Here is a 27,290-nt window from a genome sequence, read left to right on the forward strand (position 1 = left end):
GTGCAAATGAGTGCAAGTTTCATGGAGTACGAAGATAGTAAGTAAGAAAGTGTTGTGATGTTGGTTACGTGTGTTAGTTTAAGAGCATTCTTTGGGCTTCTGTGTACAGCAGCAAAATCCCTCAGTCTATCTTCCTTTACCCTGACAAAGTGCCCTCATTAAGGGATTGAAAATGTTATTGCAATGCTATTCATAATGTATATACTTTGCAGCCCCTCACATCTGTTTTCTGCACTATTTATCTAATCATCAAGACCCTTTCATATGTGCCTTGGAGATAACACAACAGGATACCAAAAGATTCCTGGGCTGAGAGGAAATGGCAGGGGGCTAGTGTAATGGACTAATTAAAGACTTCAAGGTCAGGCTAGAGAAATCCAGAATGCTGTGGTGTGGAGAGAATAACAGGATACACAGAACTACCCTATTTTTTAATGACACAGACACGATCAAAGCCACCTGAACATTACATTCCAACAAACATGCTTCTGCCAAATCAACCAGCTTCTGATAAGTGGCAGATGTTCTCAGCCACACATTATGAGAGATGACAGGTTTTACTTGCATGTGATGCATGTAAATGTTGAGGAATCCAGGCTGCTTATGAGAGCAGAGAGCTTTCTCTCAGTGAGGTACTGAAAGGCCATATGTGAGTCCATCAGACTTTTCTCTCTTCTTTTTGACCTCTCAGTTGTTTGACTGCCTTGGATCAAAGAGCTCTGATGGCAAAGTAAAATACAGTATGAAGGTGAAGTCTGTGTTCTTTTCAGTGGGTACTTTTAGATAAAATGCCTTCCCATATCATTTTCACTGCTAATATATGGAGCTGCAGAATAATCATGTTCATGATTTATTATAGAAGTGCGCTCAACAGCCTCAATCCCTGGGTGTTACTTAGGTTTCATTTCAAAAATTCCAAGAGAATGAGAATTATACACAATTTCACTGCAGAACAATAAACATGTTTTATAAGACAACACTTTAAAATTTTTTCATATATCTGTTCACCTAGAGATGTGTATGTGCCGTATAAGGTGGATGAACTTAATAAAAATGTTCAAGTCAAACCTTATTAATTTAAAAGTAGAAATTATGAAATAAGGTTTTCTGGGTACTTTCCAGGTGTTACTTTGTTGAAGTCAGATAACACTTCTGAAGTATGAGTTAAGTGAAACACAAGAAAAGATGTACAAGGTGAGAGGGGAAGAATATGTATAGTAAAAGGAGTTACAGAATGCTGGCTATTTCTGTGGCCAATGTGATGGGAATTTGATCATAAAAAATAAAAGGTTCTGAGCCTCTAGGCTTAATGAATTAGAGCCATACTCAGAAGGGATGGCTGTAGCAAACTCAGACTCTTTGTGGCCTGACAGTTGGATACTTAAAACAAGTGTGAGGACATTTCAACTGTCTAAACATTACCCAGTGTTTTGTACAGATCTTTATGGAAGAGAGTTTTAAAGAAATGTTTGAAGAATTTTAGGGTCACATGCTCTGCTTCTTCGTCTGGCTAATGTCACTAGTAAATCCATTCTAAACAAATGACTGTTTAAGTGTGTATTTAAAGAATTGAGAAGACTTGCCAAAATAAGAGATCCAAAGTTCAGAAAGAAGTTTGAGCTTCAATCTGCAAGAGTAGTTTACCAGCCTCCAGGCTACTGCAACTTCTCCCTGGCCATCCCTCAGCTGTGCAGACAGCCTAATTATTTTGGCAACCAAGTGCTTTCTCCTATTACAGACCAAAAGAGTATTTTACAGAAAGGCATACAATGGGTCCCCTTGGCTATCACGTTCCATAACAGGGTATGGCTTAATCAGAGCCTGGGTGTGCTTTCTGCATGACCAGAGCCCTTGCACACTCTGCAGTGCAGCTGGTTCTGCTCCCTTGGGGAATATCGGCCTCTGCTCGCTCCATGGTCATAGTTGCAGTTGCCTGACAGCCCTTGCCTCCATAACCCAATAAGGCCATGGAGCCTTACTGCTCTCCATCGGAAGTTCCTGTCTCTGCTTTAGAGCATTCAGAGCACAAATCCATTTTCCGTCACTGTACCAAAAGCTCAGTTTGGTTATGAATTTAGGGAGAACTGGTAATATGACCACAGACTTCTCTGACTTGGAGATATAATAGAAGCAACAGGAACTGTCTATACCCTGAAGCTTCAGTGGAAAGTCCATTTTGAGTTTGCTGTGAAATTCTGCCTTCTTTCAACTTCTTCCCACACTGTATCTCCTTCATTTATAGAGGACTGACTCAAATGTCCCTGTTTGAATTCTGCTGAACTAACAGAAGTTTGATAGCACAGGTGAGAGCAGATCTTCAGACACATTCCTGTTTTCTGACCTGGACACTACAAAGTGTTTGTCTGCCACTGTTTTCCCCCAGAAAGTAAACTCCAGCATAGTGGCCTGATGAAAATTACCTAAAGGCTGGGGAATGGAATAAGCTTAGTTTAGCCAGAATTGACTATTGTAGTGAACTATAACCTCTGAATTTCTGGGGGGTGGACAACGAGACTCAGGGCTGAACCCAGAGATGGGCTTCCAAACAGTCTCACTACAGTAGGAATTGCAGCCATTTAACTACTTTTAAGTCTCCTGCATGTTTCCTGTCAACTGTGCACAGGACTTCTGGAGAAGGTTTACTTATGATGTTGTTGTAGAAGAACACTGATTCTAGTTTGATTTTGATTGTCGAAAGAGCAGTGTATTAGGATTTGTAGAGTTTTCAATGTGCCAAATGGCATGGCTAGTGGTTCATAAACCATGAATTCTGCACCTGCATTTTTTTTCCTGGCTTCTCATGCGATCGTGAGAAAGTTGATGAATTTCCTTCTTTTCCCTTTCCTCACCACTGAAGTTGGACCTCCTTTGTAAAACACTTGAAAATCTGTGGATGAGAAGGATAAGACACTGGTTTGAATATATAGTATTACAGTCATATTAATATCAAAGATGTTAATGTTTGTGTAGTCTTCTGTACCTGGACCAAAGATTAGGACCTGATCAAAGATGCTGTTAGTTGGGTTTTCACAACCTGGCTAAGGCTTTGTCCATCACTCCCTGACGGACCCAAGTTATCATTAAAGGGCAGGAGGCCACTTTCTTATGTGCTGTTACCCCTTAATGGTCTGAGGAGAGACAGTGGCCAGTGTGAAAGGCCGTGATGAGCAGCACACCCTGCTGCCTGTCACAGTCACAGGTTAATCAGGGTACACTAATTTGTGAGAACATTAATAAATACAAATCACTCTCTAGAGGGCTGCAATACATTATTTTACCTCTCAACAATAACAGACCTTATTATCTTTCAGGGAGAAGCTCCTGTCAGGGCAATCAAGGATGGACACTTTTAATGAAGACAAATGATCTCCTTCAAAGGAGCGGTGAGCCTTGATTTGGCTTAATGGCTCACTAGTACAAAGCATGGATTTAATCAGAGCTCCAGCTTCTGTCACGCATGGGCCTTGAAGTCAGGTAATTGGAGGCAGGTGCTAAGTACCATTTAAATGAAATGTCTAGTTAATAAGGACAGTTTGAAACATGCAATTTATACCCCTCCCCCAAGCCTGAGTCCTCTCAGGGACATGAAGGCAGCCAGCTGTGCTTGGGAACCAAATGACTTAATTTCTCAGCACTGCCTTTCACACTCATAATACTGTACTGCTACTTTTAGCTTTGCCAGATGCTCCAGTTGGAGTGACCTTCTTTCAGACAGGATGGGCAACTGAGGGACTGTTAAAGCTCATTATGCTTTGTTTTGTGCTGGAAGAGGAAGCTGAACCAAAATTTGGACAGAGATGAGGTCCATAAGATTCTGGCTCTTAAATATCTCAAAGCCCAGTGAGGGAATGAGAAGGATCAGAGTAGTTTCCCTAAATGTGTATCACCCCTAACTGTGGATCTAAACGTGGCTTTCAAGGCTGTGCTGTGCATTTTAGATGGTCACCATTGCTGTGTTGATATTGGAGTTTGTATGATACCCAGGGGCTCTCATATTGGAAACTGAGGAACCTTCCGAAGAACACCAAGGCCCCTTTCCTACCTGCTAACCTGATACGTTTCCTTCAGGAACATCATCACAGTTTTTATTTATATTCATATCTTTTTCCTTTTTGGTGGTGATGGGACATGAAGAAGAGCAGATCCTCTGAACTTTTGGGTGCCAGCAAGAAACTTCCTACTCCCTGTAGCCTGTGTGCAGTTTCATTTGGAACCATGTAGGAATTGTCAGCATCACTATGTCTTGTGCTTTAAAGAGAAGTATTTTGACTTTTTTTTTCTTTTTTCCCCTTGAAAAACTGGGTCATGGAATCATCTGCTTATGAAGTAAAAAACGCTTGTGGCTGAGAAATAAAATCTGAACATATAATTTCAAACAACTGCAATACTACTGTATATATAAAAAAATACTTATATTTTAATGAATTCCAAAGTTTTGAAGAAAGGCCTCTCTTATTTTCAGGCATTTGATGTCAGCAATGCTTAACCTGTACACCTATAGGGTGCACAGGGAATTATAGAAAGTTCAGTGAATATCACTAATACATTTTTCATGGTCCAGATTTGAAAACATGAATCAACAGGACACAAAACTGGGGTTTAAATCTTAGTTATTGGTTACTTAAAAGTAGGGTTTAGAAGGCAAAAGCATAAGAACAATGCTATAGGTACTACAGGATCTCCTTTGTCCCTTTTAGGCCTTTGTTATGCCTTGAAACTAACACTTAAGAGTAGTGAATCCATAACAAACACAAGAGTTTTCTTCTGAGGGAGAAAGTAATTAGCCACTGGGTGTGGAAGTATTTTCCATTAGCAATTTTTTAAACTCAGACTGGAATGCAACTAGGCCTGAAGGGAGTACATGACTGGGAGAAACCACAAATCTTCACTACAAGGAAATTTCTACGATCAACTGCTGTGAGACATTTCTTTGTAAAGGAAGTACACACAAGCAAACAAGGACCATTGATGCAACTGAGTCAGATATTTCTGTGTGCTATCTCAGGATGACCTGTGCTGTTCTGCTTTGTGGTAGGGCCAGGCAACAGGTAGGGCTGCCTCTCTATAGCAGGACTAAAGTTACTAAACCAGGGCCACGGTAGGTAGGTGCACTTATTTCTGACAGCATGGTATGACAGTGATATTGGAAATTGATTTCTCTCCATTAATACTTCATTACAGCAGGACCGTTCAAGATAAGTTGACCTCTAAGGAATCTTTTTTAAAGAAGAATTAAAGTAATCTCTGGCTCAAATTGCTTATTGAAGTCCTTGGAAACAGGAATGGTTCCTGGGGGCCTCTACAGTTTTGTCTAGATTTCAGGAAAGCAAAGAGGTTTTGGCTTTTCAGATTCATTTTGAAATTCATTGTTAATATTTTTTCATTCTTTTCCCTTCCTCTGTTTTTTTTTTTAATTGGGAAAAAAATGATGAGCTATAATTAACGGATGAGAAGTAGAACAATATTGAGAAGGCAAATGGATCAAAAAAAGAGTCAGAAGTAAAATATGGGCCTTTTAGATTGGAAGTTAGTGTTCAGCTGATCAGAGTCCTGCTACCCTTCTGCTTTATGGCTTGAATTCCTTACAATAGCATCAAAGCTGGAAAATTTCCCAGTTACAAAACAAATAAAAAGCAAAATGCTCAGATGGCCTTTCAAGTTCATAGCAACGTTATGGTCATGTACCTGACTGCAGCTCAGGCAGCTGCAAAAGAGCTGCCAGCTATTAGAATCACTGTCTAGCTACACTGGGTACCAGAAGCAGTGGACATTCAGTAGCATGGGCTGTGCCACAAACTGAACAAGGCTGGCTGGTGTGTGAGCAAAGGCATTGTGTCAGTTGTGATCATGTCTGCCTGTAGTGAAGGAGAAAAGCAATGTTCTGTAAATGGCAGAGGTTTGTGCTTCTAATCCCAGAGTCACGTGTGTAAGTAGGGTTTGTCAAGACAATGAATGCTGATGGGAGGCAGAAAGGAAGGGTGGCTTGATTCTGTACTAGATGACAATGTGTTACAATGTCCACCTTGCCTTTTAACTCTTGGTTGTTTCTGTGTACTTGTCAAATCAAGATGTTTGTGGCAAGAAGAGAAATTACTATTCTGTTAGAAAATAAAGCATTGGAAACAGAAAGGTATTGTTTTCAGTCATTGTCCTAACTGAGGAAAAAGTTCCCAGAAGTCAGGGTGTTTGTGATAACTGTATAGATCAATTTACTTGATGTAGGAAAAAACATTGGAGAAAAAGCCCAGGTTGGAATTGTATTTCCCCTCTCTTTCTCAGGAATCAGAACTGGGGCTATGTAATCATGAAGTGGTGAATAGTTTGTGTGTGTTCCATCTGCAGTCATGAACTTCTCAAAAGATACACACAACTCTTAGAGGCAGCTCACACCTTAAACAGAAGGTATTCCAGTTTAGATTGAAAGCTATTTTGATAGGCCAGGAGGAGAACATAACACTGATAGCTGAAGCAGGCAGGACACAAGACTGACTAGGGCTACCCTCTGAGTCACAGGAATAACACATGAGACAGTCATGTCAGGGCACCAGCAAATGTGGCCAAACAGTGTTTGTTCTTCTGCATTCCCTTGGCTGCTGTGTACTCTGTAGGGAGCCATGTGTAATCTACTCCCAGCTACAAAGGACAAACAGGCTCCTCTGTTCTTATGGACAATGGTTGCTTCAGTAAAATGTCATTTTTGATAGCTGGCACAAAAAAACCAACTGCCAAGTTCCCATATGAGCAAGATTGCAGAAATAAGGCACTAGGGCAGAGGTTCATTGATACTGATCAGGATTCACTTTCCCAGCTCTGGGAGTTGTTCACTGTAAGACCAAGTCATTTTCTCTCAATATGTACTTAAGTGTCGGTAAAAAGCCCATAAATAATGCTCTCAGAAGTGAAATTATTTGAAGCCCTCCATGAAAAGTTCAATACAAGCCCAAGCTGCCATAGTCAAGCCAGGCCCAACAATACCTCATGAAATGTGTTCCTTTCGTGTTTGTTCTGCAGCCATGGGGAACAATGTCCTTTCAGGACAATAGATGTCTGCAATTCATGGTGAATTTCCTTTCCTTCTCTCATTAAAATCCATTCATTTTCAGCTCAGCCTCTTCATTCTCAAAAATACATCTTGGATATTTGTCAACTTCTATTCATCTTACTTAGTCTGTGCATTTAATCTCTTTGAGTCTAAACATTTCCTCTGATGGCAGAGCCTTGAGAGTGTGATTCTGCCAATTGGGATGCATTGAGGAGAGCCTCTTGGCAAGCTGGCTCATTCTTGGGGAACAGACATATTTGAGTAGTGAGACCTCAGGCATTTATACTGTTCAGGACACGACAATGCTCAGCACTCAGTAAAAATCAGAAGAGAACCACTGCCTAGGAAAGCAAAATGCTTACTGGCAAATGTTTTTCAAAATGGGTATGGAAAGCTGGCTTCAGTGCCCAGTTTAATTCAGTACTCCCTGTGCAGTTTCAGGCAGGCCACTTCATCTGAATATGTAGCCTGGAAGGCAGGAACACAAGCTTGTTTGTTGTGCATTTTATTGTATCTGCTTCCTGCTCTGACGTATTTCAGGTAGAGGAGAGCAGAACTGTGATGCTGTCATTCCCTAGTAGTAAGTGAAAGGAGATTGACTCCTTTCAGATAAAACAGTTCAACAGCAGTGAAATCATAGCAGCTTTGGCCCGCTGGTGATTCAGCAGCGTTTTATCCACTGACAAGGAAAAACTCAGCTCCTTGCCCCGTTCTCTTTAAAAGGGAAAGATACTGTACGTGACTGGCACTCAACCAGGAGACTTCTACTGCCCTAACTGGAGAGATCCTTGAGAGCTTGGTGACATCTGGTGGGAACTGGAAGGATCACAAGCCTTTTGTGATGAGTGCAAAATAATTTATAAAAACAAATTTTAAAAATAATCCCCCCAAAACAAGCAACAAAAGTTTATAGATTTTATGCTCAGAATCACAAGAGTACAAAATCTAAACATGATGTTATAATGATACATGCTGAACACTGTATAGTTCAGAGATCAGTGGCTTGAAATGCTGGTGGGACATAACAGAGCTGAAACACAAGGAATTTGTCACTGGATTTTTGCAGGAACGTAAATGCCCTCTTTTTATCAGTCTGGTCAGAATATCAGTATAAAACCCAAATTATGCAGGTCGCAATTACTCATCATGCAACTCTAGGCCCCTATGATATAACTAGTCTCTATCATGTTGAAATTTACAAAAAGCCCATATAATACCTTAGCCTGGAATGTACCATTGTGGGCTTGTTCCATGACCCACTGACCAGTAGATTGTGTGCCCAGAGTTAGGATAAAGTGTGGGTCTGGTGATGGGCACAAAACTTGAGTGAAGGTAAAGGTAGTGAAGTTAAAGTTATATTCAGGCTAATTCTGATAAGGAAAGAGGAAGGGTGTTGCATGAAGTTCAAATTAATTATCATATTTTATCTGAGTAAATATGTATGTGAATGGGTTTTCCCTTTTTTTCTGGATCTTTTAAATCCCATAAAGGTAAGCATTATTGCCTTTCCTCTCATCTTTGCAAGTGTACTTTATAGATCTAGCTGTGCACAGCATTTCTGCAGCTTCCTTCACAAGATGGAGCAAATAACCAGCAAGATTTTCTCCCAGTGTCTTTTAGATATTGGAACAGTATTTCCCCTGAAAAACAGAGCATTCCCTGCATTTGCCAGAGGTTTTGTGAAGTCTTTGATAAAGAGAGAAAAGCCTGAAATGTTATTAATCAATCTCCTTTTCTTCTTCCTCCCTTTTTAGGATTTATAATGGGAAAGAATGAGTTTAGGAGGGAGTCAGTAAAATGATGGTCAAAGTTTTCAGGAGCAATTATGAAGGCTACACCATAGATCTAGCTGCAACTGGGAGTCCAGAATGTGGATACGTATTGAAAGATGCTGAAATGGGATCTTAAAGCCCACTAAGTTTAAACAATTGCAGCCGGTTGCTGGAGCTTATTTATCTTCATCCTTTGGTAAGAAAGAGTTAGGTTAGGATACAATGTAGGGTGGATTTTCAGCCTATCAAGTCCAAAGCAGATGCCCTCTTAGCTACATAGGAGAAAATTTGTTCTTCTAAGGATTCCGGTTGTGTGCCTTGAGCTGCTCAGACATCTGCCTCCATGTGCCAGTTCATCTCTTCAGGGATGTCGTGATGTGTAGTATCACTGCTGATAACCTTTTTAGCAGAACCAGTTGTCCACAAACCTTCCTATATGAGGCTGCTTGCCATTGTACGAGCTCTGTCCCTATTGTGTGTGACAGCATGAAGTGACCTAATTCACGCCAGTGGGTCCATCACACATATCCTTGCTGGGTGATTTCCCCTTCTGACAGGCCGTTGTCACATCTGTCCCACTAGACTAGCTGGTCTAGTGAGTGGGTGTTTGCATGGGCATGGTGAGCACAGGGCATGAACCTAAAGCTAGCTGGGTAGACCTTAGGCCTTTAACATGGTAGACTAAATGGAGTCTTTGGAGTTTAGAGTTGGGTAAGGTCATTATTTTAGCTTGTCTGACCAGCACTGGAGCAGGATTCAGTTCTGCTGACAATGAGGAGTTAATGGAACTATTATGACACAGTGGTAAGCTGCTAAGTCCATGCACAGAAAGCCTTGTTCAATGCTATGCTATACACATGACATCTTTTGGGTCAGAAAGATTCTCCTGCCCAGACAGGAAAGAAGGTAAAATCTGCACACACAAAGTCTCTGCTAGCTGTAAAAGGACACTTGATTGAATACTTTTTATTCTGTTCTGTAGAAAGCAGTGTTACCTACATACACTCACATGCAAACGCACACGTTAGTGTGTCTTGAGGATTGAACTGCTGTCTGATTTTAGTGTAGATTATTCTGTGATTTAGCAGAAGGTGAGAACAAAGGAAGAAAGAACATTACTACAAGAAGTTAAAGAAGGGTGGGAATTCTCCCTGCTAGCCCCATTTCCTACCTAATTTGTTGGCAGCCTGCGTCCATTATCATCCTGCTCCCATGGCAGGTGAATGCATCCACACTAAAGCAGATGCCCTTCCCAATCTTGCCTGCTTTCTCACATACCAGTACACATCTTGTGTGTTTGTGATATGAGATGAATTCAGAGAGACTATATTCTACCTCTTCCAGAAGTTAAGACAATTGCAATATACAGGCTTGGTGCACTCAGCTGTTGAAGAAATAATTGAGAATTAAAAGCAGATCAGCCACATCCCAATCAGTGTTCAAAGAACAGCTGGACAGGAAGAGAAGTGGTGGCATTTTGGAGGGAAACTGTGAAGGGAATTGAACACGTGTAAAGCCTCTGGCTGGAAGCTATGGAGAGAACATAGCTACCCCCATATGTGCCATGTAATGATTTTGAGGCAAGTTAGACTGAAGCTACAGAGAGCAGCAGCTTTGATAACAGTTTTTCTTCCTGTCCAAGGCTGTAATCACTTCAGTTTGCCTGATCGGTGAAGTCCTGACCACCTGGAGGTAGCCTAGCTGCGTTTTGAATTCTCAAAGGCTTTACAAAAAACTGGGAGTCAAGGTGCACGATCAGAAGTGAGGTGTGTAAACATTTTGCGCTATTAAGGGAACAACTAAGAGGGGAGAACTGTTGACAAAGGAGAAGGAAAGAGAAGTTTTTTTGATTGGATATTTTAAAAAGACTTGTTGTTTGTGTTCCCAGTTTAATTTGTGTTCTTCTCAGAACTCCAAGGAAGTAACTGAGTTTCATCAGATGCTTTGATAGAGCTCAAAGCAGTGTTATGTAAATCCCAGGAGGACTCCTAGAATAATTGAACCTTTTGGGCCACTGACAAAGTCTAGCAGAAGAGCATAACCCAGCAGCCACCCAGCTCTTAGCAAGGGATCTAAAATGTTGATGAGAGGAGGAATAGGTGGAGAAATCCCTATGTCATTGAAAATCTCAGCAGGAGCTGGCATGGAGTGCTCTGGAAGGAGATGCTCTTGCCTAGAGCAATGTCGCTCTGAAGGAGTTGGGTATCTGTATTGAGCTGAGAGGTGTGGTCATCCCAGTGCTGCTGGCATTCCAGGCTTTGTCTGGATTCTGTCTATGGGAACAGTTTTAGATCTTTTGATCTAAAATTGCTGTCAAGCAAAAGGAATGATGCTGAGTCCATGCTAAGTGACTCAAGTTAGGTGATACTAGCAGAATTTCTAGCTGTAAAATAACCCCTCTGTTTCTACTCAGTTTTCAAATAATACATTAGCAGAACCCTACTCTTTCCCTTAGTGAAATGTTTCCCTTAATGACTCAGCGCTAATTTCCTAATAATAGAGATAGATATATGCTACATGTGTCCTAACTCACACACAGAGGTGAAGGAGAATGTGTGGTAACTGTAAAGTGCAAGCATGAAGAATATTTCATGTTTTGCATTGTCTTTTATTCGAGTACTCACTCAACACTTCCCAAGCATTACCTGTGGCTCATTCATCTTTAAGACAGCAAAGCAGTCGACAAGGAAATGGAGGCATGATACTGTTAAGGAACTTGTCCTAAAATTAACTATAGATATGATGAAGAGAGGAACCCAGGAGTTGTAGTGCTATTCCAAATTAAATAAACTAACTTTTTATTTCTTATACCAAGTGAAAGTCAAAATTCCCCAAGACTTACTGAATTGTTTCAGCTTTGGATTAAAACAAGTCAAAAAGCATTGTCTGTGTTCCTGTTGAATACTCAGCTACAAGTTTTGCCTGCTTTCAGTGGATAAAAAAGGGTGGAAGCAGCATGGGTTAATGAGAGACCAAGGTTCAGTTCCTGCTTCTGGAACAATGGCAGCCTCCTGATCAGCATGAAAGTGTCATCAGGATGGTTCCTTTGATGACATGGTGCTAAACCTGCAGTAAAATCTGGAGCAGTAAAATAAAGAGCTGGGGCAAGTTTAGGATTTTCTTACAAAGACTCAGATTTGGATCTGTTGTTTCATCCGACATTTCTGAAAGTGTGTGAGCTAAGTTTCTGTCTGGTATAGGGGTGCTTTTGCGTGTGTTACCACTTGTGGCAAGACTGCAGGCCAGGCATGCTTTCTCCTGATGTTGTAGCCCGAGCTCCTGCTTTATCAGCACTTTTACAAATACAATAACAGCAGTTTCCTTGCTCTCGTGGTGGGGATTTACTTTGTGAATGCTTGTGTTGCTATAGCTACATTTCTCTAATGTTCATTATTTCTTATAGTGTCCTTGTCACTCATCCAAAGGTGCTGGCATTAAGCAAGCTCACAGCATGTCTTTTCTGCCTTGGGAACTGTTGGTAGGTGTACTGAATGAGCCAAGAGGTACTACAACTGGTGCCTTGCCTGGAATAAATCTGCTTCAGCCATGAAGGAAGTGGTAATGGAAGTAGTTAGAAGCTTTTTACAGCAGTGTGATGGGAAAGGAAAGCCCACAGTCACTGGCATGTCTTTCCAAGAGTGTTGAACAGGAAGGAGAAGAAGGGATTGTCATCTCTCAAGAGAACAAATGCAGGGAGGGGAGGGAGCACAGGCAACTTCAGTTAATTGCTAGGTTGTGTAATGAGCTGGGATGCTGGACAGCTACTGTATAGTCCCCATTGTGTCTGTCGCCTGGTTGGGGAGGTACTGCTCTCAGGCATTTTAACTGCTTTTTGGGGTTTTGTTTCTGAATAGTTTAATGAGAAAGCGAAATAGCTGTATAATTCAGCACAGGATTGCAAAAAGTTCACTGTCCCTCAGGCGTGAATGTGTAACTGGTGCTGTGCAGAAAAGGCAGTGAATTCTGAACAGCCACCTACTTCATGTGGGAGGACACTGAGCAGTTAAGACTAAGTAAAAAACTAGAGATGACCACTGGCAGATCTTTCAGACTGACATCCAAGAGATGCTCCATACTCTACATCTTCTTAATCTTCCATGTTGGTTTCTCAGGCCTTGATCAGTCCTTCAGTGGTATTAAAAAAACAACAACTATCTCTTGTCAATAGGCACCAAAAAACTATACTTACAAATTTCAGTAGATTGTTGGATGTAGCTGTTGGATGGAATCTTACAATCTCTCTGAACCAGTACTTGCATATTGAGGCCACTGTGATGATTATGAAATTGGAATTAAGAAATGTCTGTTGTATAAGGAGAAGCTGAGAGGATTTTGGCTGTTGGAGAAACTCATGGAGAAGAGAATGCTCAGGGGGATCTTATCAAGATGTATAAGTTCCTAAATAGGAGGGAGTAAAGAGGTAAAGAAGCAGAAACAGGTTCCTCTTAGTGGTATCCAAAGACAGGACAAGATGCTAAGGACACAAACTACAATCCAGGAATTTCGTTTAAACATCAGAAAAAAACTTTTTTACGCTGAGGATGGTCAAATATCAGAACAGGTTGCCTAGACAGGTGAAGGAATGTTGATCTTGGAGATACCCAAAATCCACATGAACACAGTCCTGAGCTCAAGGTGACACTGCTGGGAGTTGGAGGGTTTATACTGGATGGTTCCCAGAGCTTCCTTCCAATCTCAACTATTCTGTGTTGTGGTTCTGTGATCCAGTGTTAGTTGCTCTATGCTATTGGGCCTGGAGAAGCATGAATGAAGTTTGAGGTTCTGTTATTCCTGGTGTGCACAAAGTGAGTGACCAAGACAGAAACAATTATATCAGTATGGCACTACAGAACACTTTTGTGGTTTCACAAGCTTATTTCTAACCCTACAGAGCTAAACCTGTACAAGATTATGTGCAAACCACCTATCTTTGTAAGTGCTGTGCCCTTCCATCACACACATTACTGGACATTAAAAAGATTCTTCTCATAGTGGACTCTCAGTCTGCTTAGCCTGCAAGGGCAAGCTCCCTTTTCAGTGTAAAGAACTCAACCAACTTCTACTTTTTCTAGTATTACAATAATATTTAGTCAGTTTGCAAGCAGTAGGCAGGCAATCTTCATGTTGAGTCCAGCTTTGTGATTTAACAGCTGTGAGAAATGCCATTGTCCTTCACTAGTAACTGAATGTTTTGCACCTGGAGTTGCTGTTCCTGTGTAATTCCAATAAGTAAAACACTCAGATTATGCAAAGTGTCATTTAAAGTGTTATTTATTACTGCTAATGCTGTAAAGGAAGAGAGAGTAGTATAGATAAAGTCACATCCCTTCAGATGTTGAGATCTCTGACTTGTGCAGCATCAAACAAGCATCCACTCTGGGTGCAACACATTATGCAGACCCTGTCTGTGGAAGGGTTGCCTCATTTTGGTTATTTAAACCATTGTATTATTTTTTCACAAGAAAACAATTCCATTCTATTATCCAGTAGAAAGGATGTTCCTGTGAGAGCTTCTTGCTGCACTTGTAGGTATAGGCAAGAAGTCACAGTGGCATAATTTCAGTTAGTGAGTGGGATCTGCCTACAAGCCCTCTGTTACATTTATCTGGCTGTGTTTACTCTCCAGCTAAGAGACACGGAGTGGGTCTGTGCCGAAGGCAGGAGCGACCGGTTGCGGTGAGCCACGTCGCAGTCACGATTTGCCCCTAGATGGCGGTGATTGCTGCTCTTTGGCCGGACGGGCCCTCTTTGCAGTTGCTGTATTTCATCGCAGAAGGGCCTGTTGTTCAGGGGGGCCATAACCTTCAACTGAAAATACAGAAAAAAAATTACTGACTCATCTCTCAGGCTTTCTAAGAAAATTTAAAGGAAGCATGATTATATTAGGACACGTTGCTACTTTTTAAAGTCAAGTATTTAAATCTGACAATGCTCTTGTAGACAATAACACCCATTTTGGCATGTGTGGGTATTTTCAGGTATCTTTTCCATTGCAGACGGGGTACTAGAGTACACAGAGACATCAGCAGGAAGCACTTCTGAGTCGATGGAGCTCAATGAAGATGTTAATAGAAAAATGGGGACACCCGTTTTCCCCTACACACATGATTTTGTAACCTTACAGCTATGCAGTGGTTGTCCTTGCTATACTTGCTTTTAAATGCAGATAAAATGGTAGATACAAAAAAGCTTAACAGGAGTCTCAGTGCGGGTAAAACACCTACTTCTCCAAAGTATGATTACAAGTTGTGCTGTTCTGTGGACAGAGCTACTGTCTGAACACAGAGTATGACTGACAAGTTTTGTGCTACACTATGAATCTGAGGACTAGCATATGTCTGCTTGTTTTGTGTGCTTGTTACGGCAGGCACTGTCTTCAGTGAACCTTTTTGTTCACATTTGCACTGCGGTTCATCCTGATTGGCAGCTAGATGCTAGAGCACAAAGGGTGATCTCAATACCAGTTCTGAAGTAAGAAGTGTGACCGTAGGCACTAACTGAGGTTCTCTACCATAACACATCTCTTGCATATTAGAATGTGTACAAATTCCAGTCAGAGCACTTTATATACTAAATAATATCACATCAGAAATCATCCAGAGCAGTCTGATTATCTTTTCTGACTGAGGAAAGATAGTTTTGCGTGTAGGCAAAGAATCAGAGATTTTATCATCTGTGTTTAGTTCCCAACTTTTCCAAAACTCTGTAGACCTTGGACAAATCACCAACCACTGCCTCACTTCCCCTTATGAATGAAATGGGACAATAGATTTTCCTTTCTTTTCAGTTTATCCTGACTTGTCAAGTAGTGTGAGCTCTTTAAAGAGTGGGTTATCTTTTGTTCCAAATGAATGCATATTGGTGAGCCTCTATCTCCAGGGGGTTTTGCATGTATAAAGAACACAGAAGTGGGACTCTCAGTTGTGCTGTGTGTATGGGGAAATGCTTATCAGCTTCTGGATGTGGCCACATTCCACTATACATCATCATAAAATGTGCCTTTAGAGGAAGTTTAAAGACAAGCCCCTATGAATAAAATATTTTTCCCTAGAGCTCTTATAGGTTAATAGTTAGGTATTGCAGTTTCTTTTTTATAAAAGAAATTGAAATTAAGCAGATTGTTTTCAGAAATCTTTTTAATACCTCTGTAAAACATGAGAAAATTATGTCAAACAGCAAACACATCTGTCAAACAGCTGCAAAAATGATGCACAAATAATGCTGTGAGGATTGTCTTTTGAATCCAGAATACTTGTTCTAAACCACAGAAAAAACACCTTTGCATAAAGTACAGGAATATTTTCAGTAAGAAGCTTACTAAATTACTGTGATACAAAAGATTAATTGTGCATTTATTACAGTGGAATGCATTTATTGCCTAGTAGTACACGTGTAGTAATTAAAGTCAAAGGCCAAATACCAAATGAAGGTAACAAAATTAGGAAAAAAAATGGCTGATGACATTTGACGAAATTGTGCAAACGGTCCTTTATATGCAACGTAAAGATATTAAATGAAGAATGTATGAAGAATAATGCTTTGAGGAAGAACCAAATTCAATGAATTTAAGACAAAACATTGAATTCTGTTTATGTTTATATCAATATGAATCCAGGGTTGCACCTGGATTTATTTAGCATTGCTCTGGAACTTTATCAATACATTTGAAATTAGCATCTGGCTCACATAATGAATTGCATTTCTATATTTTCCTTCCTCCAGACTATTGGAGGGCACAAATAAAAAATGGTCCTTGGCCTTAATTATAATTGTATTACAGTGGCTTTTTCTAAAAGCCATACTTTAAATTTTTATTTAATACACCATTCTTTCTGAATTATAAACCTCTTATTTGTAATGAAAGTAAATAGGTATTTTATTTTCTTGCTTCTACTGCAGTTTTATACCCAATGCCTCTTAATATTTTCTCTTTTCCAGAAACCAAATAAGTTTTAAAAATATGTACAATTCAGTTAGATTGTTTTAGTTTCCTATGTTTACAAGTTACACTTCCAATGCACATCTAATCACTTCCATATCTCACCTTCTAGATAAGGACTTAGAAGTAGAACTATGGAAACAAATACAATCTTACAACTTGAACAGCAGATTTCTGCTCAAATCCACCCACGTGAACAGAAACACTTTTTACAAGAGAAATAAACTGTACAGAGAGTTCTTTAATTTAAAGACCTGATTCAGCCCCTACTGAAACCAGCAGGACTTCCCATAGATCCAGACCCTAGGTAAGAATGAGAAGATAGTTAATCAATGGAAACAATTAGGGGCAGATGAAATGTACATATGTACCACAATGCACACACAGTTGCTTCACTTGGCTTAGTATTGCATTCCTTTTTATATGGATGTAGAATGAAAATACTGAGGCTATTAACATCTGTTCATATTGCTGGAAAAAATTAATATTCCGTCCAATTATTAGAACGCTCTTCCTTTGAAGAGAACCAGGGTTTAAAGGCATCCTATTTTTTCTGTCAGTTTCTTGATTTGTCTAGTGATAGTGGTATAAACTCATGGGCTGGAGTGATGACTGGAAATGGTTCTACGTTGTTCAAGCAACCAAAGGTAACCAAATTGAGTCCTTCTATGCAAAAGCACAACTGCTGGAGTAAACATTGATTTGCAGCCCAGAAGCCAATAGTGCACAACAGTAGATGAGGGACAACTAATCTTCCACCAACACCAACAGAATCTTGGATCTTTAAAGCTGCCCTCTGGATTGCAAAGCTAATTCCAAAGGCTGCTATATCCTTGCTACAGTCCCAAAATATATTCCTAACAATTAATATGTTATTACACAGAAAACAATAATTCTCCATGGCAATTTACCACAGCAGTGTTGCAGTGCTGGCTGGCTGTTTCTTCATACTTTGAGCCAAGAAATAAATGACTTACACAGGACATGTTAAGCAAGGTTTTTAAATGACTTTGAAATCAGGGTAATCTAAAAAAGCATGTAATATAACACTTGTCTGTGCTGGCTTGACATCTCTTTAAAGTAGTTGCTGAGTGGTCCCTGGAGTCCAAGTGGAATAGCAACAGCAAGAGTCATATGGTAGGAATCATATTCAGTAGGAATCCACTGCTCGGAGGATCTGAAGGACTTCCAGCACAACTTCATAACAGAATAAATACTCGTCCTGTATGCGGAGACACCAGTGTGAAACACCTGGTTACATTCAACATAAATTCTAGACAAAGAAGGATGGACTAGCTGAATTTTTATGTTACATGTTTATATGGTGTATGTTATATGTTTATAACATCAACATCTTTGTAATATGGATACAAAAACGTATTTAAGAGAATCCTTGTTCTTTTTGTTCCATCTCTGGTAAAAGTACAGGAACTCTGTATTTTAAGCATGTGCTCAATTCTCATTTAAGACAGTGTAGGTTATATGTTTGCTTAATTTTAGTCACATGCTCAGTCATTACCCATTACATCAAAGCATGTGCTAAAATATTTGCCTATAGGAAGAACTTCTTTTAGTCTTCTTTTGCTTTTATTCTACCAATTGTTTTCTCTAAGGTGAGTTAGCTGCATCTTGGTTTTTTTCTGTGTGAAAAAATCTTTTCAGGAGTGGGTTTAGCTCAGGAGTAGAAGGATTTACCTGGTGATGATAACTCAGCAATAGCAAGAATTCAACTGAAGGCTGTAATTTTGCAGGGTAGGGTTTATAGTATATCACTGGTTCTGTGATACTTGCTTTTCTTCTTGCTTTAGAAAAGGAAAGGGGGGGTGCGGGGGGGTCTGGTACCTGTCCTATATTGCTGCTTTGCTTTTATTCACTTATTTAGTAAGGAACGGGCTTTCATATTTAAAACCAAACACCACTTGCTTGGAAGGCTGTTACTTTCCTCAAATGAGAGCACTAAAATTATATTTTAAGCCCCAGATTTATCAAAGCAGTGGAGCAGTACCACTAATTCAGGCTTTTAAAAAAATAACAATCTAGTTGCATATTTAGAACTTACCTTAGTTTGGATCATGCCAAAACGCTGATCTCGCAAATCTCTCACTATTTGCTTGATGTTGAACTATCAGAAGAGAACAATTTTTATTTGGTTGACATGCAAGTTATAAAGAAAGATTTAAGCATATTTAGATGAGGAAGCTGTGGCAGTTCTTTTAGAAATAGTATATTTGTAGTTATTATCTTTGTTGTTTAAAACAATGAAAGCTGGGTTTATTCCATTTTGTTCAGGTGAATTCTTATAGTAATTATTCTGTTCTAAGATGCCCTGACCACGTTGTTGACGTCCACGCCAGTCTGTAATACTTAACAATGTTCTGTTTGATACTTACACATAAATCTTTTTCTATATAGCTGAGAAGAATTTCAACACACAGCAAAACTCCACTTCTTCCAATGCCAGTGCTGCAGTGAGCAACAATTGGTCCTGTCCTGTGAGCTTTTCTCATGTAACAAATAAATTTTACAAGCTGCTCAGCCAGTTTTGGAATATTGTGGTCTGGCCAAGTGGTAAATTGCAAATGACTTATAATGCGCTTTTCTTCTGTCTGGAAGAGAGACACCAGAAAGGTTAAAAATGATCGTCCTAAAACCAATTTTCAAGGAATTCCACTAAAAATTTTCCTTCAGCCTCATTCTTAAAATTGTTTGTTTACAATTCTTTAGCTTTTCATACTTGACTCCGTTCAGGTTTCTTTAGGCTTCAAGAAACGCACTCAGAAGACGCAGGCATAGGAAATTTACTTCATATGACTTTGACAAGACACTGAAGTTAATCTGTTGCCTTGAAAGAATGTGTTTATCTTATTTGTTGGTTAGAAAGGAAAAAACAAAAATGTTTGTTAAATTAGAACATTGCATTGCTGTTTGCTAAAACTGTTTTTGTAGCTGAACCAAGCCTTACTAATAGAAGAATAGTAATATGAGAGCCACAACAGTAAAATTGTAAATAGTTATCAGATATGAAAGAATAACTTGTGATTAAATAATCAATATGCAAATCAACTAAAAATGCTTACAAGAATAAATGAAATGTAGATAAAATAAAGAGTAATATTAATTGAATTGCCCTGGATCAACATTTCTTGTTGCCAGCTCACAAAGCCACATTAAAATCTGAATGCTAACTATCTGGATTTTTATTATCAGAAGAATTTGAACATAAGTATGGATTTCTGCTGAAGTAGACCTGTGGCTTTCTGTGGTAGTTTGCTACTAGTTCAGTACAAACACAGCAAAGTTAACATGTTCATTGAAGCAATAACATATGGTGTTCTATCTTGCCATTTTGATAGTCTTTTGGGAAGACTCGTATCAAATGCTTTACAGTGCTTCACACTCAGTGACATAAGGTGAATTTCTTCAAATAGAGAAATTGTTATCTTGATGGAAAAGGCACCAAGTTTAGTCTGGCACAGGTTTTTTAATTATGCCACTAAATAATATGTCCTGAAGAAATTTTTGCAAAGCTTTCCTTAATATTGAAACAAGACTGATGGACTTATACCTACCCTGTTTTCTATGTTCTTCCACCTGGATTCTGTATTTATTAAGGTCCCAAAAAATCACTGCTAGATTGGTAGTTTCATGTGTGTTTGTGTCTTTTCATGAACAAAAAAGTATCATTTGTTCTAAATTCTAGGATGAAAGCCACCTTTTTCCCCTGTTTCCATCCAACCACCATTACAGACTATGAATCCATTCTGGCGTGGATGTGATGAGAACAGTAAGTTATTCTGCAAAACACAGAACACACCTGTTCTGTGACTATTAGAGGTCTCGTTTTTGGAAGTTCTTCTCCAAATATAGGTAATATTGGATTCATTGCTTGTACAATGAGCAAAAAAGAAGCATCTCATTAACCCTAATTTCATGCCTGTTATTCAGATTTTTACATCCCTAAAAAGTACGGAGCACACGTTATGGAAGAAGCAAACAATACTACATGTATCTACTCACGTAAACTACATAATTGATTCCATCATTTATGAAAATATTAAGTCTACTTAACTTACCTGCTTGTTGATCATTTGTATTTTTCTAATTATGAAGTACTCCAGAATCTGGTAACTGTGTAGCTTGAGATAGAAATTAGCCAGGTCTTTACAGTCATGGGGAGGTTCAGGCCAGTATTGATGACATTTCACTTGCCCTAGCTCCACTTCTTTTGTCATCATGGCAATTACATCCGATTCACTCTCCCAGACCATTTGCCAGAAATCAGCCATAGTGGATGGCAGAGGCCCTTGGGTTATAATATAAAAATGTTCCTCTTCTCCAACATTCATTCTAATGTAACTTGCATTAATGTAGCCATTCTTTTCTCCCAGAGGAACTCGTGTCTTATCATCTGTACAGAAACAGAAAGATGCTATTTCAGCTGTGGATCTGAAAGAGTTCTACCATCTCAGGATATAGGAAATGTCAGTCTCTCCAGAAAAGTATGCCTCTGGATTCTGGAATACATTTGACTAGTAGCACTAATATTAATCACTGCCAGTAAGAATTCCCACGGATATATTGTATGGTTCATTGCAGCTTTATTTCTCTTAAGGTACTTGTGTAACACTGTGAAAAGCCTTCTAATTACCACAGAATTGTTTTGCAGTGTTCCAAAATAGTGTACCCAATGCTGCTTTTCATGTATTGCATAGGAACACTGTCACTGGATATTGGTATTATAAATCAGGAAAACCTCTAAGAATATTTGTACTGCATACTGATATATAGAGGTGCTACAAATTTTTGCGTGTGTTGTCCTGCTGCTGCAGTTTAGAAAGACATCAGGGGTCCAGAAAGTTTTCTCCTGTTTCTCTGATGACTTTGTTCACCAAATGTATGTTCTCATTTCTGTGCATACTTACATGGAAGGATATCTCGGTATCTGTTTTTATTCTGGTTTTCTGGTGCTTTGCCAGTTCTGCAGTCATCTGTTGGTTTCACATGTTCTAAAGCCTAGATCAAAAAGAAATAGTCAATCCATGTTGTTCACATCCTCAACAGACAACTTTTATAGTGTCAGTGTGAGCAAACTATATATGACCCAATACTGGGAAATAGACTTATTACAGAAGAGAATCATACATTATTCTCAAAAATTCTAGGCAAGGAATTAAAGTTGCTTTGTATTTTCTTCAGCCTGCATAATATTTCTGAAGTTTTCAAGTGATATTTCCAACCCTCATCCTCAGACCCTGTCAACACAAGACCCTGTTGTATGTTGCTGTATTATAGGTGTTTGAAATACTGTCTTGGCCAAATATTGGCATTTATGATTGATAATACACTGACAAAAGCACTAACTATTGCACTATTAACAGTGCAATAATGACAGTGAATACTTTTTAGTGATGGAGAAAGTGATGAATATAGGGAACAGCCCCAGTGATATTAAGTGCAAATCATACAGCCATTAAGTACTTCACAACAGATTTAGGGGAATGGAATGCAGTGTAGTCAGAAGCAGGAATGTGCAAGTTCATTTCATTTACAGTTTTGGGTTATCTTGACATTTTTTTATTCTTCTACCTATTTGCTATGCATTGCACAATGCTCAGCCATCACATTCTGCCACTATACATTTATATGAACTGAAGTACATATGACAGTTCTTGAACACTTTAATCAGTTACTACAGCTTTTACTCAGATAAAATATCCACTGGCTTTGGTAACTGGCACTTTGCTTATTAGATCTTTATGCTTTCTGTGCAGCTGTGTGACTCAGCTCCTAGTAAGGTATACCTACATCAGTAATGCAGTGGAATGAATGAAAATTAATACATGCCCTTGAGCCTTCAGGGAAAGTCAGCAAATCGTATACACTTGAGCCTGTGGGATTTTGTACCCAGAAAGTCAGAGATATAAAGGCAAGTGGAAGAAACTGATAACATTGCAATTACTATTGAAAAGTGGCAGCAATCCATTTCACTGGTAACAAGCATGTCCTTTAAAGGAAAATCCAGTGCTATGTTGAAGAATTATGAAATAATCTGGTTTTTGGGAATTTGATGATAACTGCATACTCTATTTATGTTCTGAAACAAGAGATTTTATAAGCCTTCCTAATGTTACTTTTTTTCATGATTTATGTGCAATCAGATGATTTCATTATCTATGGAGGTACATTACTTTTTTTTTGTAATTTCACTAAGTCCCTGTCCTTAACAGTATCTTGTGGCAATGAGTTCTATGGGTATTGTTTGGAACATTTTCATTTCAACTGTTTCTACACCAGTGAATCCCTAGCAGCATGGATTTCCTGCTTAGGTACAGCCCCTAGGATAGCTCTTAGGCAGATGTTCAGCAAAGCTAAGGGGATAATAGGAAGAAGTCAGTCTCAGAAAAAGTGATTCCTAATCTGCATTATGAATGTGACATTATTTGTTTTCATTCTACATGGGCAATATCTTTGAACTGGGAATGGTATGAGGCTGACATACGTGGAAAGAGAGAGATCCAAATGCTGTACTATCACCCAAACAGCAGAGTAGAAACCCCATTTTGGCAGGAATAATTGTCAGTGAAAAAGGATTCAGTAAAGATATACAAGTTGAACTCCCATCGAGTATCCAGAAGGCTATTAAAAGTCACTTTCTTAGCTGTGCTGAATTGTTAGTTCTTAAAAAGTAATCACACTTTACCATAAACTCCTTTAGCACCTCTTGATTCTCAATCTGCAGCTGAAGGCCTTGAATAAGACCTGTTATGCCCGTCCTTGGATCTACTCCGCTCTGTGATGGTTTCAAGTTAATTAACTGAGTCAGTTCATCTCCAGAAGCAAAGGTTCTGTCTATGTATCAACAACAACAACAAAAAGCAAACAAAAAAACCAAAACACAACAATAAAAAACCAAGAAGCTTGTAATTACTATTGTTCATAGTGCAAAATCTTGGCTTTAAAAACTAGGGAGCTGCAGTATGTATATATATTTTGCTGCTTATATTGTGGAAGTGAAATGTGAGAAAATGGAAGAAAATATTTTCATCTTACTTATGTTCACAGCAGAAAGAAGAATAAGTCAGCATCATGGATACGACCAGCACCACATTTCATGTTATTTGGAAGCAGATCCAACTACTGCAAGTTATTGCCTCACAGAGTTTCTAAATACAGTCTGTTCTAAATAAACTGTTCTTGCAGAATTGTAGACTTTAATGCTAGTTTATACTGGTATAGGAGACTCTGGCCACATCTTCACAGGGAATCATCTTCATATTTCCAGCACTTCCATGACAATGAGTATTGCCACACCCCACTGCTAGGAGTAGCTACGGCAAATTCTTCCTTCCTAAAGTAAGCAAATGTATTTTTCTTTTCCTCTTACCTCACACTCCCCTTCAAGAACAAGATATGAACTATCTTTGATGCACCAAAGGCAGGATTCAGTTTTACTACTTAGCTCATCCTGAAATATGTGTTCTGATCCAGTACTTGACAGATTAAGAAAATGGATAAACATTGCATCTCCAGAAATATCACTACTCTGCTGGAGAAACTGAAAAACTTTTGTTCCCATGTTAAATAAAAACAGTAGCTTGTTATGTAAAGAATAATGGTTTGAGGCAGAGGAATTACGGAATTTGGGTTTTTTAGTCATAGGCTACTCTTTGCAAAGGATAACATGCCAGCTGTCTGAAAGAAAAGCTGATTATATGTTCCACGGGCTTGTTGCAGGGTGAAGACAAGAAGCAATGCTCTACTTTCCTCTTGTAAGATATCATTGCTGCTCTTAACTAATTTCTGTTACAATAGAGTTGTTTTTCCTGTGTTTTTGTCTGGGCTACAACTTGCCCTTGCCTTGCCTGAGCTTCTAAGACACTTTCTGTTTACATTCCATTCTCTAACCCCCAAAGAGGCTCCTGTTATCTACTTGAGAGTGCCAGTGAAGACAGATCCCCACTCCAGACAGAGCACACTCTTTCCCATACACCTCTCCTTTCAGATCAAGTGGAATTAAAAAACCCCAAACTCTGAGCAGGTAGTAGATGGTAGATGGGTTATCATTTTCTGTTTGCTGGCCAGCAAGGCTTGGTAATGTGAGGGGGATAACCGTGTTTTATTTCTGATAAGAGCCATCAGCAATTCATTGGTTCCACAGGGTGAGAAGAAGCAGGGAGAGAGAGCCACCTGCACTTCACAGAATCTGTGAGATACTGCAGCATCTTCAGTATGATTCCTTTCACAAATTATTCTCATTTGGAGCAGAAGGAGCATACTTTTCATAAAGGAACAATTAGGCAGATTCTTTTTGTAAACTCTTCTGGTGTCAGAGGGGCTTTGGCACCTGAGCTGTGAAAGTGCTTCAGTACATGCTTAAGCACATCATTTCTAGAGGTTTTAATGAAATTGTCACGGGGGGTGAAATTCAGTGATTCTGGGAACAAAGTCTTGAGAGAGAATTTGACCCTTCATTCTGCATTTTAAGTGTTTAATTTACTTTTTTTTGGGAAGTTGTACGGGAACAGAAAGACAGAGAGGAGAGACCTCCGGATGTATGTCTCCTTTTAGAGGTACAAAGGTTTGGATGGCCTTCCTGGTTATCAGTGGTAAAGACTGTGTCTTGAGTACCCTGGTCTTTGAGACTGAAAGAGCAAATCCTTAGCTTGTATACAAGGGACTAGTGTCGTCCTCAATGTGCATATATGGAGGTGCTGGGCTATACTGTTGAAGAAACAAGACAAATCTTTTCATGATTACTTCTAGGTAGAACAGGAATCCTGTGGGGCACAACATCATCTTCATTACTCCAGCTGCCTGACTCAGACTGTTGATTTTCTCTTCTGCAGCTTTCACATTCTGCACATTTCTGTGACCTGTAAAACAATGTTAGTTGAAGTGGCAGAAGCTTTGATAATCTGAACCATACCAAGATTTTGTGTTTAATCTATTTTTGATCACTTTTAGCTTTCTTGAGCAACTACTTTCAAGAATTAATCTGAACTCTAAGGGTCATAAGTTCAAGGAGTTGTAGTAGCATTTTGTCTGGAGTATTGTTTGCAAATATAGCTACTGAAAAATACTGTTATCGGTATGCGATTGCTGTTGGGTTTTTTCAGAGATAAGAACATACTCTGAATAAAAAGATGCTCAAAAGGACTGGAAGTAAGGTTTCTCACAGCTAGAAAAAATTTTTCATGTATGACATTTTTAGCCCTTACACCTGGAAGCTTCAGTTCTCTTGTCTTAGTACTTGTGTGGAAGTGGTTTAGCAGCTCTTCCTGCAGGTGGAGCTGCATTCCAATAGACCCGTGCTTCTGTTATTTGCGTACCATATTAGGACAGAGCTGAAAATATAAGAATAAATTATCCATACTATTTATTTTAATAGTTTTACTTCATTCGAAAGACTTACCTGTCTGAAATGTTACTCTTCTGGCCTCGCAGAGGAGATTTGTCTGTATTTTCTGGATCCTGCAGGTTTCAGATAAGAAAAGTCAGTACGCAGAAACATCAAGAACATAGTTACTTTCATCAACACTCTTTCTTATTTCTGACAGAAATGTGTCCTTCACTCAAGAAGGAAAGGGAAAATAGAATAGTTCCCACTTTCAGAAGAAAGTGTGTATTGCAGTATCTAGTCAGAGTAAAAAGCCTTATGAGCTGCATTTGTAAATTTCTGAACAATAGAACAATACAGTCTAGAGACACCTCTACATCTCAGCATGCACGACTGAACTTTGAGAAGTTTTTTATATCCCCTCTGATCTCAGAAAGAAAATGCAATCACAGGAATCATGAGTCACACTTTTCCCCTCCCACTTCTTGGCAGCAGGAAGATCCAGTGTCTGGGATGGAACTGTTGGTAATAATTTCCTTTTTTTATCTTAGACACAATGATGCCAATGGTAGAAGCAGGGTGCAGCTGCTCCGCTGAAGAAGCACTCAACTAACAGAGAAGGCAGACCCTTGATGACCCTCCATATGCAATAGAAGCAATAGTATTGGTGGCTGTTTTTCCATCCTAGAGAATAATAACTAGGTTCTGCATTTAAGTAATGATGCAGGATCTGCTGTTAGCATGTGGAAGTACCTTCTTCTCAGCTGTAACACTTGATAGATAATTATTTAAATTTTAGTTCAAATTGGTGTTTCTTCTTTCACTGCTTAATATTTCGGATGCACCCAGAAAACATCCTGGCATACTACACAGTATGAACTACTGAATGCCCCAGAGAACCCTAATGGTAGCTCCCACTTATACCTTATTTTCTTACTTCTGTACATGTATTTCCCCATTAGAATAGGGACATTTGTAGCTGCTGATTTAAGCATAATTTCATCTACCCAGTTTCTGCACCTACTGGTTACATAGATCAGAGACTGCTGTATTGATTTAGGTTTTCGATTTGCAAAGAAAATGTGTTTTACTGCTTCACTTTTACTCTTTTTTTTAGTAGCTTGTCATTTTCAAAGTCTACATCTCTGGAGTAGATGGCAGCTGTGCTCTATAAAGTAAAGCAGAAATAGTTTCTATTCA

At 39.2% G+C, this 27,290-nt stretch overlaps 1 protein-coding gene across 1 annotated transcript in view; it reads right to left on the reverse strand.

Moving 5' to 3' along the window:
- Positions 1-17,903: 17,903 nt before the first annotated feature.
- The window catches only part of FRMPD2 (FERM and PDZ domain containing 2), a gene marked incomplete at both ends in the record, with an annotated part of 54,913 nt that continues 45,526 nt past the window's right edge, over positions 17,904-27,290 (reverse strand). The window contains 8 exons of the mRNA XM_082285823.1: positions 17,904-17,975; positions 18,813-18,875; positions 19,144-19,359; positions 20,827-21,161; positions 21,676-21,766; positions 23,454-23,602; positions 25,511-25,626; positions 26,166-26,224. Of these exons, the coding sequence (XP_082141949.1) occupies positions 17,904-17,975; positions 18,813-18,875; positions 19,144-19,359; positions 20,827-21,161; positions 21,676-21,766; positions 23,454-23,602; positions 25,511-25,626; positions 26,166-26,224 (1,101 nt within the window). The remainder of the gene's footprint in view (positions 17,976-18,812; positions 18,876-19,143; positions 19,360-20,826; positions 21,162-21,675; positions 21,767-23,453; positions 23,603-25,510; positions 25,627-26,165; positions 26,225-27,290) is intronic.

The sequence above is a fragment of the Coloeus monedula genome, assembly GCF_965178545.1.
Source record: "Coloeus monedula genome assembly, chromosome: 8".
Lineage (NCBI taxonomy): Eukaryota > Metazoa > Chordata > Aves > Passeriformes > Corvidae > Coloeus > Coloeus monedula.